Source organism: Scatophagus argus, chromosome 21 (genome assembly GCF_020382885.2).
Source record: "Scatophagus argus isolate fScaArg1 chromosome 21, fScaArg1.pri, whole genome shotgun sequence".
NCBI classification, from domain to species: domain Eukaryota; kingdom Metazoa; phylum Chordata; class Actinopteri; family Scatophagidae; genus Scatophagus; species Scatophagus argus.
In genome coordinates this window covers 3,975,337-3,993,224 of record NC_058513.1, presented here as the reverse complement: position 1 = coordinate 3,993,224, position 17,888 = coordinate 3,975,337, and the positions used below count along the sequence as shown (strand labels likewise).

At 43.6% G+C, this 17,888-nt stretch overlaps 3 protein-coding genes across 3 annotated transcripts; 1 reads left to right on the top strand and 2 right to left on the bottom strand.

Annotated features, from left to right (window-relative positions):
- Nucleotides 1–30: 30 nt before the first annotated feature.
- mrpl38 (mitochondrial ribosomal protein L38) lies at nucleotides 31–4,231 on the bottom strand. The gene is made up of 9 exons (XM_046376632.1): nucleotides 4,076–4,231; nucleotides 3,086–3,274; nucleotides 2,836–2,967; nucleotides 2,549–2,751; nucleotides 2,362–2,434; nucleotides 2,187–2,232; nucleotides 1,165–1,323; nucleotides 366–502; nucleotides 31–245 (listed from the first exon to the last, which is right to left on the bottom strand). The coding sequence occupies exons 1-9, from the start codon at nucleotides 4,158–4,160 to the stop codon at nucleotides 109–111; spliced, it is 1,161 nt and encodes a 386-aa protein (XP_046232588.1). The 5' UTR covers nucleotides 4,161–4,231; the 3' UTR covers nucleotides 31–108.
- Nucleotides 4,232–4,582: 351 nt separating this feature from the next.
- Nucleotides 4,583–11,017, top strand: trim65 (tripartite motif containing 65). Its single transcript, XM_046377086.1, has 8 exons — nucleotides 4,583–4,730; nucleotides 5,181–5,632; nucleotides 5,767–5,862; nucleotides 6,392–6,622; nucleotides 7,555–7,723; nucleotides 7,827–7,916; nucleotides 8,120–8,337; nucleotides 8,507–11,017. Exons 2-8 carry the CDS (start codon nucleotides 5,204–5,206, stop codon nucleotides 8,813–8,815), a joined length of 1,542 nt encoding a protein of 513 aa, XP_046233042.1. The 5' UTR covers nucleotides 4,583–4,730; nucleotides 5,181–5,203; the 3' UTR covers nucleotides 8,816–11,017.
- wbp2 (WW domain binding protein 2) lies at nucleotides 10,962–17,531 on the bottom strand. The gene is made up of 8 exons (XM_046377088.1): nucleotides 17,310–17,531; nucleotides 16,053–16,161; nucleotides 15,743–15,878; nucleotides 15,543–15,635; nucleotides 15,307–15,456; nucleotides 15,060–15,182; nucleotides 13,192–13,268; nucleotides 10,962–12,356 (listed from the first exon to the last, which is right to left on the bottom strand). The coding sequence occupies exons 1-8, from the start codon at nucleotides 17,366–17,368 to the stop codon at nucleotides 12,309–12,311; spliced, it is 795 nt and encodes a 264-aa protein (XP_046233044.1). The 5' UTR covers nucleotides 17,369–17,531; the 3' UTR covers nucleotides 10,962–12,308.
- Between the last annotated feature and the right edge of the window lie 357 nt (nucleotides 17,532–17,888).

Genomic DNA, 17,888 nt, shown 5'->3' with positions numbered 1-17,888 from the left:
GACTAACACATAATCCAATCTGATCCAATCTGAGCACAGCTGAAAAATGTTTTATTTCACATAAATATTCCAAACATAACTACACTTTTGCATGTGTCCGTCTCATAATCAGTATATTCCATAGGTGTGCTCCTTTCCATCTCTGTATCTGTCCAGGTAGCGCAGGGGCTGTCCATGGGGGTATTTGACCTGCGGAGGGTGGTACACCGGAGGCCGGATAAACTCAAACACTGGCTCCCGCATGTCTGCAAGGGGAAGAAGCAAGAGTCAGGCCTTATTCACAGTCAAACCTTGTCAAAATCCAGGACTTTGTTTATGTAAAATCATAAAATGTGTTTCTGTTTGCGAGCATTAGGGTGACTCACTGAGTGTGTTGTGAAAGGTGTTGGTGACAGATTCATCCCACTGGCACTGGAAGAAGGCCAGGCCTGCAGGTGTCATATTGTCCTGGTGCTTCCTGTAGAAATCCACCGTCTTAAATGTACGATCCACCAATGAATGGCTAGAGAGGAGAGGCAATGGCAGCTTAGTGTTTGTGTTCATGAGTGATATTAACATATCCTAATGTATGTAACTGTATGCTTATGGTATACAGATTACAGACAGATTTCATGACAGCTGATTTTCATACCCTCATTACAGAAGGTATATTCATAGGCATCTGGTTGTAGTTACTTCTTACGCAAGTTTTATGATAAAGCTTTTTGGGTGCTGTTTATTTATTATCTGCTCTAGCTTTTCCAACTTCTCGCACACAGATATGGCAATAATACTGGAGATGCACAACAGACACACATGAACAGCAAAGTGTCTCGGCTGAAATGCTTTTTAAAACCAAACCTAAACAGCCCCTAATTAACATGTTATATCTTGCTCTTTAGATTGTACCTTTGAATAGAGCTAGGCTAGCATATGGGCTAATTTCAGCCTTTATGCTAAGCTAAGCTAACCGGCTGCAGCCTTGTGTTTAGCATACAGACATGAAAGAGGTATCAATCTTCTCATGTCACTCTCAGCAAGAAAGCTAATGAGCATATTTCCCCATAGGAATGGTTAAATTTCAATTTATCACTTCATGTTGACAAATTGACCCATATACACTTATGAGTAATTGATCCACTTGCATTTTATGCTTCCCGTGTACATGTTGAGTGTATTGCTTACCACGGCAAAGGCCTGACATCCTCCTGGAAGCTGATGCGTCCCTCCTGTCTGAAGAGGACATAAATGTAGCGATGGAAGCCTGTTCCTCTGGCAGGGAAGGGGGGCAGGTAGTGACACAGCTCCTCCCCGGCCTGCACTGCTCCACCGGGAATGTTCCCCCTATGGAGATATGCAGGTAATTCAAGGCTGTAGAGGTCAAACCTTGTCACACTGCACTTACTCCTGTCCTCTAAATCTACGTATATGAACAAATTGTTGATGTTGGCTTCACAGAAAAGTCCATTTTCTGAGTATGTGCACTGGAGGTTACGTTACGGTTAAGTGTGCGCATCATAATGAGAGCTACATATTGAACCAAACTAGCTGTGATGTCCTCAGATCTGCTGGTACATTCAAATGTTAGACCTAAAGGGACAGTTCACCTGAAAATCAATCTTTTTACTGGTAGCACTGTTCTCCCTCTGCATTGTTGATTGTTTTGCTTGCGAGTTGCAGAGTTTTGGAGATATCAGCTGTAGAGACTGTTGTTGGCGTTATGGTCAGGTGGTCCAATACTTTTGTCTACACAATGTATTTCCCTTCTACCCAGCTACACTGTATCATTGCACAGAAATGTCCATGAGTAGAAGCACGGCTCCTTCTGCATGGTGATACAGCATAGTTCAGAAGAAAGAAAGTACACGTCATAGCTAATATCTCCAAAACTCAACAACTCACACCAAAACAGCCCAGGCAAGATTAATAGCACTATTGGTATGAGGAAAAATATGAATTTTTCATGTCACTTTAGGGTGAGAACAGAGAAACATCGTTCTGTAGTGTAAAACTCTGCACAGACATCCAAGTGATGTACGGTTGAGCACATTTATCAGTGGAAGGAGACTTTTGGATTTTTTTTTTTTTAACTAGGACTAATATTAACTGAATTGTTACTTAAGAATGAACTAACAAAGGTGAATCTAATTTAAGTGAATTTCATTTACTTTGCCATTCCAGCAACTGGTCATTTAAGAAGTACTTACACTAGCCAGTGGACGTATTCTGCCTCATTATCCTGAAGATGCTCATCTGAAAAAGATGAATTAATGATTTTAGATGATCTGTAAATACTGAGAATGTGTCTGTTGTCTCTTGACTCATTCCTGAAAGGCAGTGCAGAGAGCTGACCCGGAGCCTCCTATGAAAGCTGATGCTGACCTGGACAGGTGAGCAGGAGGGTCCACAGGGAGCCTTCTTCTGCATCAAAGCTGATCTGAGGGACAGATGCTGCCTAGAGAAAACAGCATTTCAAAGAATGCAATCACCAAAAACAAACAAAGGTGACATAGTTGAACTTTAGGTGTCTAGATACGGATACTGTAAGATGCCCATTCCTTTAATGTACCTCAGTTGGTGTCAGCCGATTCCCATAATACACTCGAGCACTGTTGTCTTGGTTATAGCAGATGTTGAGCGAGACTTGAGGTACAAAATAGGCCATGGGAAAGAGATCTCTGAAGACCCCATAGTGGTCTGCCAGTCTCTTTATATGAAAGGGACCATTGCTCTTCCTCCAGGTTTCCTGCACTTGATCCACAGGGATTTTAACTGGTGGGACAAAAAGTAGCAAGTGAATCACATGTCCACTACAAGCTTAGGTACTCCCTTCATGGTGAGAGCGTGTGAGCTTACATGTACGCAGACGAAAAGCCCTCTCCAGCTCAACGTTCTGCTTGTTGTCCTTCAACACAAGCTTCCTCTTTTTCACGTCTTCTGTCCTGCGTGGTTGACAGTACGGCAGTCCAATGTCCAGTCGCTTTGCACCTGCAGCAAAACACGACTCATTTAGACTGCGAGCATTGAAAGGTTTCAACTGTGACTAAATAAAATCCTTTTATTAGAGAATCACTGTCAACAGGGGCATCCTCCTTCTATTTCTCACCATGCTCAGGATCAGCTTTTTCCACGTAGCTCCTGTAGGTTTTCCACCACACAGGTTTGTTGTTTGCCTCCTTGGCTTCCCTCAAGTAACGAGTGTAGCTGCGATACCTCTCAGCTGACTCCAGGGTTTTAGCGTCAAACTCGCTATTTGGCAACGGATCCAATCGACGTATTCGTCTGCAGAGGAGGGCTGTAATGTGGAAACATCCCCAACAATTAGTTACAATGCCACTCTGTAATGATGTCTGCTTATTCCTGCCATTATTTGTATTTTTATAACATTTATAAAAATGTACCTGTTTATGCATTTTCTATTTTACTTTTATCAGTTTCAGTGGGGTTTTTTTTCCCTGCATTTATTTATTATTTGTATATGTTTGTATGTGTTTTTCTGCTTTTATCATACTTTATATTCCTTGTACTACTTGTTTTTGTTGTAGTGTTATTGTTTAATTAAGTTGTTAACTGAGGCAGGGAGTCTTGAAATACATCAACAAAGTTATGTGGTCACTGCTGACTGGGTTAAGCTAACCGAAGGACATCCTCTGTGCATGCGAAACTCCATTTAAATATTTGGTAGTTTTACAATAAGGAGAAGCATTTAATACAATTTCAAACACTGTTTCTCTGTTTATTTCAGCACCGTTCACTACACATAGTACATCCAGCAACCCTGATTCCACCTTTCATGTTAGCTTTTCCTTGTTTCCTCAAACCAACAATGGGAGCTAAAGCTCAAAATAGAACATAATTTTATTGTCAGCGGTAAGTGATATGTGAGACAGATACTCAGAATATGTTTCCTACATCACTACGTTCATATTGAATAGTCACATTTTTCTAGAGAATTGGGCGAGCTGTCGTTCCCACAATATGTCACGGGGGTCTGCTTCAAACGGGCGTAACCTGACACAGATACATGCAGTACTGAAGCCCGGTGACGAATTCTTAAACGTAAACCCAATGTAATTGAGCAAAATCGTTACGATACCTGTTGTGACAAACGTCCTCGCATTGTTGACCCCTAAATCTGTCCCAGTTAGCAAGGCAGCACTGCAAACCGTGCGCAGCGCCATGTTGGAGTGACTGTTTCCCCCTTTTCTTTTCAGAAAATACGGTGGCCGAGAGAACCAAAACTTTGCACGTTATCTTGTTTTTTCTGGTGTACCGACTGACCGTAGCAGTGGGAGAAAATAATTGTAAGCATATAATGGTATGCTTCACCATTATATACCTATTTTTATTTTAGTCAAATTATAGCTTACATCTAATTTAGCTTACAACAGAATTTAATATGTAACGTTATTCTTATTGGTTTTGTAAGTAATTCATAGCTGCTGTTAAACCAAACTGTATATTAAAGCTGTAATATTACAGTATAGTGAGTAAATAACAGCAAACAGTAAATATCCCCGTGGCAAATTGAATGCGATATTGTACCGGTATTAGCGTTGTGCGTGTATTACCGTGTCCTACACGCTAGTAACGAAGGAGTCGCGTTGGGTGGTTTATATGCTTTTGACAATTTTCCCGACAACACTTGAAGGCATCGTTTTTGCGTTTGTCGTCATCAGGGAAGCTTCATCCTAGTCTGACGAGATTCAGTGTTCACACAGATGCTGTACACGAATATATCTGTTGAAGTGGTAAGAATTAATATTGTGTCATTTTTTTAGTTATGAGTGTAAAAATATGTTCTAATTTACACTTAAATCACCAGACTATTTTCATGTTTTGACTACCATTTGTCCCCAAGAGTCCCAGCTAACGTGAAGTGACTTGATTCAAAGCTAGCGTTAGCTAGCGTTAGCCTTTCCTTCTACTTTGCTGGAAGTGTGTGTGTGTGTGCGTCTGTGTGTGAAAACCGACGTTACCATTTGGACTGAGCCTTGTATTGCTGTTTGGCCGCGGTTTTTCTGTTGTTCAGTCTGATAACTGGCACTAAGAAAGAAATCGAGGCAACTTAACGAGCATTGCCTGCCCTTATATGTTTTCATATGCATGACTTAAAGAGAAAGTAACATTACGGTCCTTGTACGCTACATATATAATATAATATAACATCCTGATCAGCCTCCGTCTTTTCTTTTACACAGGGGTGTCAGCTCTTTTCTCAGAGATGGACTCTCAGAATCCAAACCTGACCTGCATCATATGCCTGGAGCGTTTCCAAATCCCTGTAACCATTCCCTGTGGTCACACCTTCTGTCAAACGTGCATCAGCAGGTACTGGGACACCAAAAGCAAATGTGACATCGGACCTCAGTGCCCCATCTGCAGTGAGAAGTTTAACCCCAGGCCCGTCCTCAAGCGTAATGTGTCTCTGTCGGTCCTGACTGAGGCTGCAAACAGCACCGGCCGCTCCTGTAGAGAGCTGGCCTTGAGGGGAGGAGAAGGAGCGAGGGCCATGCTGCTGTGTGATCGCCATAAAAAGCCTTTGGTTTATTACTGCAGGCAGGACAGGACGTCGGTGTGCTGTGAGTGTGGCATCTCTGAATGTGTGAACCACGAGAAGGTCTTGTTAGAAGTGGAAAGGGAAAATCAAGAGGTACTGTAACACAATGCCACCACAAGAACGTAACATGGATTGTCAGTCAACTTATAATACTTTACTCCAGCATTAAAGGTGATTATGTGACTGTGTAAAGCCTGCTGTCTCATTGTGACATTCATTGTTTACAGCTGGTGCTTGAAAGGAAGAGTAAGGAAGTGGGGAAACTCATGGAAGAGACCGAAAAAAGTATTAAGGACCTGGCTGAGAATATCAATGAAGCCAAGGTGATTTCCTGACAGAATTCCTTTCTTATGTGAAAATTATTCTCGAGGTTTCATTGTGCTTCTGACTTATTTGTTTGAAGCACACAAAATGCATAGTTTAGGAATTCCTGGAGTTCACAGTTTCACTCCTCTTTGCCATATTTGATAGAGTTTAATTGAAGTTTAGCCACCCCTTACTGTGGTTTCCAAATTTAAGCCAGTATTTTATTTTTCAAGCAGTGCCAATTCTCCGCGGCTAACCACGCTGTCACATTTCAGCACTTCCTGCAGCTGTCTCACAGTTAAAGCCAACGGAAATCAGGCAACTGATTATTCTCCTTGCGCAGGCACAGGACTTGTAACGCATTTGCAAAAAAAGCTCACGTCTTCACCGACAGATCTGCCACTCAGAAGACAATTAAGCTTGTTATAACTGTAGATAAATAAAAAGACTCAAAGACGGAACAGAGTGTTAGGGTTGAACATCTCTAACAACATGTTAGTAAACATGTCAAAGCAGACATAATGACTCTGCATTTTCCATCAACAGGTAACCCTTCAGCAGACTTCGACCTGGGTCAGCGTGAAGTTCTCCACCCTGATGAAAATACTGGCTGAGAAGCAGAATGTTACAGAGCTCTTTATTAAGGAGCAGCAAGAAGCTGCCATCAGCGAGGCGGAGGCACGGCTAGCTGAACTGGAGGAGCGCTCCAAGACACTCCGAGAGAGCCAGGAACAAATAGCAGCTGTGCATAACCTCTCTGACACGGAGCTCATCAAGGTTTTTATCGTTCGTCTGGTTCGTCCTGTGACCTCAACATTTAGGCCACAGAGCATCGCTCATTCCATAAGTAATGTTATGTCATCACTGCACGACAAACACAACTTTGAGTTTACACACTCTTGAAATCGTGGTCAGGTCAACATCAGGTATTTAAGTTATGTTGGCAAAACAGTTTTCCTTTCACAGGCTGTTTTATGTAATGCAGAATGACTGTGCTGTGGAGCTGCTGAGTTAAAACCAGCAAAATATGCAATTCCAACTGGTATACCAGTTTGTGCTTGATTAAAAACAGTCTTCTGAAGTTGACATATGCTTTATTGTTCTGCAATGCAGAAGAGTGAGAAGCTTAAACAGTGTGAAATTCAGAAGCTGTTTTGGCACAAGAACAGCAAAGGAGCAGTCTGGAAAAGCATGGATTTTGCTCCGCCTTGAGTCGTAGGTGCCTCATAACAAAGACGTGGCTGAAAGCAGTATTGTCCCGGCCACTGTGGTTGGAGATTTTTTTCCTTTACACATCTGACCGCACCCAACAGTGGGGTTATAGAATTCAGCACAGTGCTGCTAGATGGCAGCAAAGCAGATCATACTTTTGTGTCATTTCTGTTGAAAGATCTGACTGCCAGATCTTCTTCATCCAGCTTTGAAGAACACTCACGGAATTAAGAGAATTAGTTATCCCTAACTTTTATGGCATGTTTATGTGGGGGATATGACATCCTCCCGCATGGAGCAAGAAGCACAATTAGTTACAATCACAAAGAGAAGTTCTGGGTTCTTAAAGAAAATTACTGTAGATTTGGATTTTTACATTCATGGCAAATACATGCTGAAGCATTTATTGGGGCACATGCTCTAAACTTGATTTACTCAAACTCAAAAATCATCAAATGCCAAATCATCAAGGCCTTTCTGTAAACGTCTCTTAACAGGAATCAGTGGTCATAGAAGTTCCACATTTCAAGGATATTCCCACAGATGTCACGCCAAACCTTCAAGATCGATTAAACGGCGTCACAGATATCCTGTCCAGAGTCTCCAAGCTGGTGTCTGAGGACCTGGAGAAAGCTGTGAGCAGCGCTGTGGGTCAGGACAAAGACGGTAATCTCCCTCTGGGAATGATGTTCCATCTTTGTTTGATTTGCCAGCAGTCTATTCCCGCAAGCGTGTTCTCGAAGTTCTCAAGCGTATCACTGGTCTCCAGGTTCTCCTCAAGATAAGAGGCCGATCTTAGCCGTGGTTCCCAGTCCAGCTGCTCCGTGCTACTCTGATGTGAAAGAGGGCCTCAGTGCTTGTGAGTCCTATCTAACATTTTTGTTCTGTGGTTCTTCTGGTTATGAATAATTTGCAATTTGCATTTTCAGTTCTTGGATAACATTAATTACAAACAGTGAAAAATGAGTTTCCTTACAGCTACAGAAAAGAAATGGAGACATGTTGTCTAAGTACATGAACAGCATAGACATCAGTTCCTGCTTCCTCCCTGTCTCATTACAGACCGATGCTCTCTGACCTTTGACCCTCGCACGGCCAACGGGCACCTGTTTCTGTCCCAGGAGAACCGGAGGGCGGAACACCTGTCCTCTGGACCACGTCTGGTCCCACCACACGAAGCCCGCTTTGATCACACGTGGCAGGTCCTCTGCTTTCAGGGCTTCACTCGTGGACAGCACTATTGGGAGCTGGAGGTGTCCAAGCCCTGGGCCTACCTCGGGGTAAAGAACCATGCCTGTTGTATTTGTACTGTTAGCTTGAGAGTGGTTTCTTTAAGCTCAGGAAAATAATCCAAGCCAAGCAGGAAAAACACTATGATTTGTATGACTTCACACAATGTCTGAATGTAACTGTAACAGTTAAAATGAAAAACCCACATCCTCTCAACAGGTAACCTACGAGACCATCCCCAGGAAGGAGAAGGGGAAGAGGTGCATGGTGGGAATGAATGAACTCTCCTGGAGCCTGCAGCTGGACGAGCACCAGCTCAGCGCCTGGCACAATGGCCGGCGGGAGACCGTGGTCGGCCACTCACAGCACAGCCGCATCGGCATGCTGCTGGACTACGAGGCGGGGACGCTGACCTACTATGGGGACGGGCAGACCAGGCTCCACGCCTTCCACTGTGCCTTCACGCAGGAGCTGTTTCCCGCCTGCTGGATAGGAGAGGGGGTCAGCATCACCCTCTGCTCCACATGAGTTGGCTCACAAAGAGAAGCGAAGAAGGGAGCTCATTAATAAGAAGCACTAATAATCATGGGCACTAGCTGGCACGACATAGAGGAGCCCCCTTAACCATTTAGGAGGACGTCACTTTTTTTTCTCTCTGCAATGACTGCCTTCCTGCAGTGTTGTACTCAGAACTGACTGACCAAAATGGACACCTGACTTTGGCTTATTCACATTATGACTGGCCACAAACTCTGGTCCTGAAGGCCCTTAGGGTTCTAGATTAAGGACAGCACTACTTCATTCTGGCTTCTTTTCTTCACAGTATGTGAATTAACCTTCAGTTTTGGATAGATGTGTGCTTTCAGGTAGGAAAAGACTTCTCAACTCAGTGTGTCAGATTATTGTACTTTCACTACACGAAATGTCCTTGTTCTACTGCAAGGCAATAGGCGTGTACTACAGGTAGGTTTACAGACAAATGACTCATTTTAAAATACAGTGATACTTAAAAACCCATGCTGTCATGCTGTTGTATGCTGCAAGGTTAGTGAGACACCAGAGAGTCTCTTAGGAGCAGGTGATCAGTTTATTCGCTGTGTTGCTCGAGTGCTGGACTACGACTACTCCTGCATTAAATTTTTCTTTAACCACTATGTGTAGTAGACAGATTTTCAAGGGTGGCACATGTGCAGTTTCACTGGTCTTAATACACAACCTTAAAAGGAAGACCGTGTGTGCTTCCAGTTCATGTTGTTTCAAGTTCTGCTGTGCCTGACTCTAGTGTGCTTTAGTAGTTAATCATTTTTGGGAGATTTGCTTATTTACTTTGGTACTGAGATTGATACCAAATTCATGTCTGTGCAGTGAAAAAAAAAAAAAAGGAAGAGAAAGAAGAAGCTGCAGCCAGCATCCAGTATCCAGTGTGTGTAGTTTATCAAAAAGACTGGAAACGGGGGAACCAGCTAGCCAGCAAGTCTGTCCATAGGTAACAAAATCCACCTTACCAGCACCTATAAATGTGACTGCTCACCTGCAGAGACTCCAGGAAGCCATTGTGCCAAGAGTCAAGAAACAGTCCAGCACATAACCTTCTATTAAACCACATCCTTGTTTTTACTCTTTGGTTTCTGTACAGATTAAACCAAACAAGGTGTTCTTTGTAAACTCCAGAGGTGTACTTTGTTCCCTTTGGACAGAATCAGGCCAGCCGTTCTGTATTCTCAGCCAACCTAACATGTGGAGCTTTATATGAAGCACACAGTCATGGAGGCATATTGATCTTCTAACTCTCTGCAAGGAAAGCAAATAAGTGTATGTCCTCCTGGGATCAGTGTGTGTAATTAACCACTGCCTTTTCAATCCAGCCTGGTTTCTCTAAGGTGGAGATGGAAATAGCTGAAACCTTACCTGAGCCACACAGTATACACACATAAGAAGTCCTGAATAAGGGACATTTTTGCAATTCTATGAGAAGCCATTTGTTGGGGAATTGCAACAATCTTAAGCTGTCTGGCAATTCCAGGGAAAAAGAAGAGCTTAAACTCATGTGTGCACATCTTTAACTAGTTTTTATTTCTTGTGGGAGCCGCCACAGTGTGTTGTGTACAGGGCAGCAAGCCACTGCAGGGTATACTGAATAGAATTTGTTTTAGGAGACCATAAGCAGCATGCGGTGAAACCAAATCTCTGTGGTCTACACATTACTGAGAATACTGAATATAGAACTGAAAATAGAGCACTTTTTTTTTTAAATCATCCCGAGATCACGAATGCACAAACGGCCTTGCCTGTGCAGCCTCAACGCTGTGACGCCGACAGTGTCGTGATGAGATCTGCTGTACAAATGTTTTTTTTTTCCTGTTATCCTAAGCACTTCCGAGGACAGAGCTGTGACCTTTTGGAATGTTGAGGTACCTGAGGCTCGGGACATCATGCATCAGTCTTTGGGAAACCTGCTGTGGGTTTGCACAAGTCATCCAGAGACGAGGACTACTGACTCCGAGAAGGGAAAAAAGCACATTTCCGGGCTGTTCAGGCCTATTGGCTTAGAAATGACCCCTCCTGCTGACTCTGGAATATGTTTGCTCGTTATCCTAATGCACCGTGCTGTGTTCAGACCCATCAATGTGTGATACAGAAATGCTCAGTGTAGAAATAAAGACAAAAACTGTTATGTTTTCACATGAACAAAGATCCATTTAATAAAATCCAATCCAATGCATACATGCATTAGTTGAGGTCATGCTTTGTTTTTCTTACGGGAACCATTTTACATGAATTATCCAATAAATTAGTTTGAAATAAATACAGAGCTTTATTATCATCATTATTATTATTATTATACACACAGTCATGACAGAGCAAAGAGGAACCTGATGCATAGCATTCTGAAAGTGCGCAGTAGGAGCCACAGATACAGTATATAGATTAGTGACCATAGAGGAAGTTAAGAGTGGAGGCTCAGATAATGAGATGCTCAGATCAGATTTGGAGACTCATCACAAACTGGAGAGTTCAGATCACAACCACAGATAGTAGAAACAGTGAGAAAGCCCTGTGAGAAACGGTCCTGTTTGTTTTTTAAAATGTTTAGAAGAATGATCGATGAAGCAATAAGTCTGATCATGTGTGCTCTCGAATGTTCAGAAACATGACAAAACAGGAAGTGACATCACTGGGTGACTGCTCTGCTCTTGTACATTATAAAGATAATCCCTCCTGGCAGTACGTCCCTCTAGGCCCTGGTCGCCCTCACTCTCTGCTATAATCCAGGATCAGGGATTCACTGCTGGGGCTCCAAGCTGCTCTAATCTTTGTGGTCCTCTCATTCGCTGAAACGTGTCAAGGCAGACCCGGGCCACCCTGCAATCTGCCCTCTTTACAAAAGCTAGGTTTTCCTCTAGGTTAGTGTTCTTGAGAAAATATTGCGGTCTTTTCTACATATTAAAAGCCTGTACACACAAATAATAGAAAAATAAAACACTGCATTCAGCTTGCCTCAGAGTAGATAAGCAAAGTAATTAAAAGTCATCCGATTCAGCTTTGTATAATAGGCGATCGTAGAAAATTAGACGTGAGCTTCACGGCATAGCTCAATCGAAAGTTCAGGATGGCGGTATGATTCTCGGGACAACTGCAAGGCAATGAATGCTAAAATAGCTAGTCGCATTACAAAATCCTGACAACTTTGGCTGGAACAATCTTCTTGTTTCTTTCAGAAACTGTTACCAATACTTCTAGTTTCCATCAAGTAAAGGTGCTTCTCAAAGAGAACGAATCTCATTACAATATATCAATCACTAAAAGGAATGTAAATGGTATAGACTGAGGCAGAAAAGCAATGGAATAAGAAAGAAAAGGGATATGAAAGGAATAGGAAGGGGACTAGGAGGCTGACAAAGAAGAAACGATGAAGGAAAACCTTGGGCTTCCTGATGTCCTGTCAATGGGATGAGAAACGAAGTGATCCAGTAGGATGATACAGGAGACAGATGGGAATGACGGTGAGATCAAGCAGGGTCTACTGGTTCTTCTTGTCTTCTGGAGGGGAGTAGGGAGGAGGTTTGTCCTATGGAGAAGGGACAGTAGCGGTTTAAGAAAGCAGTACTGTCTGATTATCCATTCTTGCCATCCTGCATCATCAGGACCCACGTGGGGGAAATCAAACTCCGTTAACTGACAGAAGTTCATGCAGCGCTTTAACGGCTCTGATGTGCATATTTGTTTTTGGTGTTGCAAAGAACTCACGAGGATAAAATTGCTTCTAAGTATTGTTAGAATGCAAATTGTCCACATGTAAGGAATAATAATTCACAGGTGGAGAGAGGAAGAAAATGGGGTGTCTTTTACAGCAATGACTCAGCACTTGTTAATGTGCGATCCTCGTTACACGCTTTTTAACGGACTTAATGAACTGACAAAATACACAGAGTAGGATACAGTTATGGCAGTTTAGACAGCCTTTGAACTGTTTGTTTCAAACCACCAACAACCACGCCAGGGCTCAATTGGAAGCGTGTCAAGACCACCCTGCTGTACACATATGCCCAAACGAAACGATTTTTTTAAGGGGGGGGGCAGTTTCGAAACCTGTTCCACATGAGGCAAATGTGAAAACGCCCCCTCAGAGTCTGACGCAAAACGTTTGGAAGGAAACAAATGGTTGCTTGTCTTTGATAATGTTAAAACTGACAGAAAAAGTCAAAACCTAAATAAGCAGTTAAACGTGAAATACAGAATACGCTTCCACAAAGGACACAAGTGACAATTCAGCAGCTACTTTTGACACCCACTACCTCACACAACTCGTAACAAAAAGGTTGCATCAAACTCAATATGTAGCAAACTGGTGGATAAATCAGTTTAACATGAGATGTGTAGCAGAGCGAAGGAGGGCAGCCTACCTGTGGCAGGTACACGTGTGTCGGAGGCAGAGTGGCACAGCTGGCGCTCGCTGCTGCCTCGGCCGCTTTGGCCTCCGCTGGGAAAAAGACCGAGAGGAAGGAGGGGACGTTAATTAAACATGGTTTTACTATGAGTCCCTGAAGTGTACACGATGACTGAAGCTAATCGAGTGTGAGGTACAAAGGGTGGAGTGAGGAAGAGGAGGAAGAGGAAATGCAGACAACCCTATCACTACGTGGAGTGAAGGGATACAGATGTTGGGTTTAGTGTTTTGTCAAACTATTGTTTTCATGTTCAAAAATAACATTTTGCACTAAATGTCATTTTCATCCTATCTGACATTTATCAAAACATGGCCAGCATGTTGGCTTCTTCAGGCCAGGACCTTCAGCGTGCGCTGGGGGAGGTTCGCAGCCGAGTGCGAAGCAGCTGGGATGAGAATCAGCACCTCTAAATCCGAGGCCATGGTTCTCGACCGGAAAAAGGTGGTCTGTCCCCTTCAGGTTGGAGGAGAGTTCCTGCCTCAAGTGGAGGAGTTTAAGTATCTCGGGGTCTTGTTCACGAGTGAGGGAAGATGGGAGCGTGAGATTGACAGGCGGATTGGTGCAGCGACAGCAGTAATGCGGTCGTTGTACCGGCCCGTCGTGGTGAAGAGAGAGCTGAGCCGCAAGGTGAAGCTCTCAATTTACCAGTCAATCTACGTTCCTACCCTCACCTATGGTCATGAACTTTGGGTCATGACCGAAAGAACAAGATCTCGGATACAAGCGGCTGAAATGAGCTTTCTCCGCAGGGTGGCGGGGCGCTCCCTTAGGGATAGGGTGAGGAGCTCTGTCACCCGGGAGGAGCTCGGAGTAGAGCCGCTGCTCCTCCACATCGAAAGGAGCCAGTTGAGGTGGCTCGGGCATTTGTTCCGAATGCCCCCTGGACGCCTTCCCGGGGAGGTGTTCCGGGCATGCCCCACCGGGAGGAGGCCCAGAGGAAGACCCAGGACACGCTGGAGGGACTATGTCACTCAGCTGGCCTGGGAACGCCTTGGGGTCCACCCGGAAGAGCTGGAGGAAGTGTCTGGGGAGAGGGAAGTCTGGGTATCCCTGCTCAAGCTGCTGCCCCCGCGACCCGGTCCCGGATAAAGCGGAAGAAGATGGATGGATGGATGGATGGATGGATGGATGGCCAGCATTTGTTTATAAAATTTAAAATCCACTCGTCACAAAACCTTCATTAGCTAATTGTGTTGGTTTCTAATTGCAATTTACTTGAAGTTCTTATTTTTGACATATGACCTGCTGAAAAGTTTAGTCAAATTCATTCATAATATGATTATAATTCATGATTCATGGGTTCTGGATAGGGATGGGAATCGAGAACCGGTTCCGGATTCTGCAAATACCAGCAACATGCTAAAACATTTGTCAACCCAGCATGTAATTAAGTACCAAGAATGTCATGTGTTTGACAAGTGCTAACGTATCTTAAGAGATACACTGCTAACGTATCACATATCCATTTTAGGAAAAGGAGTGTTAAGCAATAATTTTGGTTAAATCTGGTTGAAGCTTGCAGTAAGTTAAATCAACACTATGTTATCATGGCTGTGAAGACTGTGTAGAACTCCTTTTTTGTCATTCAGTGAACTATTCAAGAATCGATAAGAGAACTGATAAGAAATTGGATTGATAGGCAGAATCGATATTGATAAACGTATCAATTCCCACCACTAGTTCTGGACTATTAGTTGAACAAAATAAGACACTTACAGCTTCCTACAGCAACTCAGAGCCAACATTTTGCTTTTCATATTTATTTACATCTGAAGCGAACTTGAGCCAAGCTTTGCCTCATTACAAACCAGTCAGAGCCTCACCTGCTGCTGAGGAGGGGAGGTCTGGGTCATGTGGGGGCTGCTGACCCAGAGGAGCAGAATAAGGAGGTGGTGGTACATAGGCTGCAGAGGCGTCAAACGCCGGGGGGTTGGGGTAGAATCCACCTGGACGGCAGGAGCACAGAGTTGATTAGACGAGCTGCAGCCGGCATTTTCCCAAGATTTGAAGGAGATTTGTATCCAGAAATCATTGTGAAAATGATAATGTGGCAATTATCAGAGCTCCTACCGGGTGGAGGAGGGTTAGGGTAGGAGTAGCCAGGTGGAGGTCCAGGAGCATACATCCCATTAGCAGGAGGAGGAGGAGGGTAAGCATAGGCCCCGTTGGCCATGTAAGGGCATCCACCAAACCCAGCAGTCACTGGCTGACCTCTTGATGCTGCAAAACACAAAACAGGAGGGGAAAATAAAAGCTACAAGAAAGGATTTTATCCTACAGTTAGCATTGGACAAAACAAGACATACCCTGAGCTGCAACCTGTAGCATGCACTGGCCGAATTCTATAGCTCCCCCTGCAGCAAAGACAAGCTTGAACGTAGCACTGCCCTCCCAGCCACCTGCGAAACAGATGACATGGAGAGGAAACCATGTAAATACTGAGCTTTGAACAAACTTCAAATATTGTATGTACGTATACAACCTGAATTAACACACATGTACCTACCTCCAGGCTCTGCGTTGATGGTGCCTTTGATGTAATTGGCTCCCAGTACAGGTTGTTTGATCTCACAGCCCTTCATCAGGTAGAAGGGCATCATGAAGGACTGCAGCGCATCCCGCCCTTTAGCCAGAAAGATCACCTACAAGGAACAGCGACCAACATCACCTCACCGCTCACATCCTCCGACTTAAGGAAAGCTACAGCTGTTTATGAGTGGAATCAGAGTTCTGCATGTTGCTGTGGACCTGTTGTCAGCAGTGACAGCACTAAATCACTGGTATGAAGCATAAGACAACTGGGTCTTGTCTCTTACCCTGTATGGGGTTAGGTAGATGCTGCCCTTCTTGCTCTTTCTAAAGGCTTCAGGCAGACTGTCTGCATCACAGAAAACCAGCTCCACATTATCATGGTTCATCAACACACTGGGGACACAAGAATACAACCAGTTAATCACAGGACAATTGGTGATAAAAAAGGGAGAATTTTTCTGACATTTCTATCACATCATGTTATCAGTGCATGAAAAATAAGAAATCTCTATCATTTTCATGGGGTTTTATTTGATTAACAATACAATTCAAACCATAGCCTTTGACTTAACAGCTTTAAAGTGAGATCAATGGGTTATTGTGCAACTGTCCCGCCGCTAAACATGGCCCATCAATTGCTTTCAGTAAATAGTATTGCAGTAAAAGGATTAGGCTTACATGCCATCTAGTGACACAGCTTACTGCTGATTCTGGTTGAACTGCAACGGGTTTATCATTTCACTCCAGTGTGTTCTAGAAGCCACTGATGTTAAATCGACTCAAGCTAAGATGACCTGGTCTGGATATGACAAAACAACCCTTGAAACATTTCATAGAAGAGCAGGCCAGAGTGCAGATGGTGAAGACAGTAAACAATGCAGCAGCAAGGTGGAGCAATAAATGCTGTGCTGCTTCTGTGATTAAAGAGCGTTTTACGTTGTAGAAGTATATCCGAATATAACGTTTAAAACAAGTGCACATTTGTGTAATCCCATGTAAAGCCCGCTATGGTTGACTGCAGTGATGATATAACAGGTTGAAGGCCATGTTTGGGCTACGACTCAGAGATCCAGCTGGAACGAGAGAATACCAATAAGAAACATGGCGTTATTGTGATTAATGTAGCGTCGTGTGATCTAGGATTTATGTGTATAATTTAGCACTAATTAGGAAACACTCCTCATTTGGTCTTACATGCTTGACATAACATATAGATAAAACACGTAATCGACATGTAATGCTCGCTACCGCCGACACATTTTTTGATAGAATTAGGTTGAATGTAATACAAGCTAACATGCTAAAAGTTGTCATTTCACTGAAGTTAGCGTCACTTAGATGTTGTGTTTAGAGCACAAGTTAAACGTGTTCAATTTAAGCGTGCTCGTGGCGTGTAAAGTATCGACAATTAGCAAGGTCACGTATTTTTGTCTTTATTTTGAACTGAATTTGAGGGTGACGTTCTCCACGGAGAAAGCGTAAAACTTGTCAGACAGTTTAACGGTACCTGCTAGCTAGCCCGTGTCACCCGTCACCGTTACCTTTCACTGTTGTTGATAATGACTCCGCCGGACTCAGAGTTGTTCTGGTTCAGAGTCATGTCGACGGGCCTCCAGAGTCTCCGACAACAAAAACGATCAATAGATGTGTTCCTCTATCACAATGCGTATCTGCAGGCCCAGCTGCAGCCTCGGTGGCCTTTTCCTCTGCGATGATAACGGTTGTTGTGATGATGCTGTTGCACCTGCCCTTCCGCCATACGTAGGAAACGCCCCCAAAGTGACGTCACGCACCATGAACGTGGTATGTGTTTTCTGGAAAAGGGAGATTTTATTCCTTATGTCAAAGTAAAGCTGTATCCTTCCTTGGGATATTTTATTTTCATTTACAATATGTTGAATGAAGCCCACATATGTACTCTACATTCTGTTGATTAAACAGAAAAATGGAAGATTTTAAATGTGCTTTACTAACTTAACTGCCACTTAAAGAGCCCATATTAATGCTTCTGGGGGTTAAAGTGGCAGCATGGCAACATCCACTCTTCAGAGGAGACTGCGTGAGTCAAGCCTTCGTGGTCGAACTGCGGCAAAGAATCCATTAATTTAGAAGAACAACAA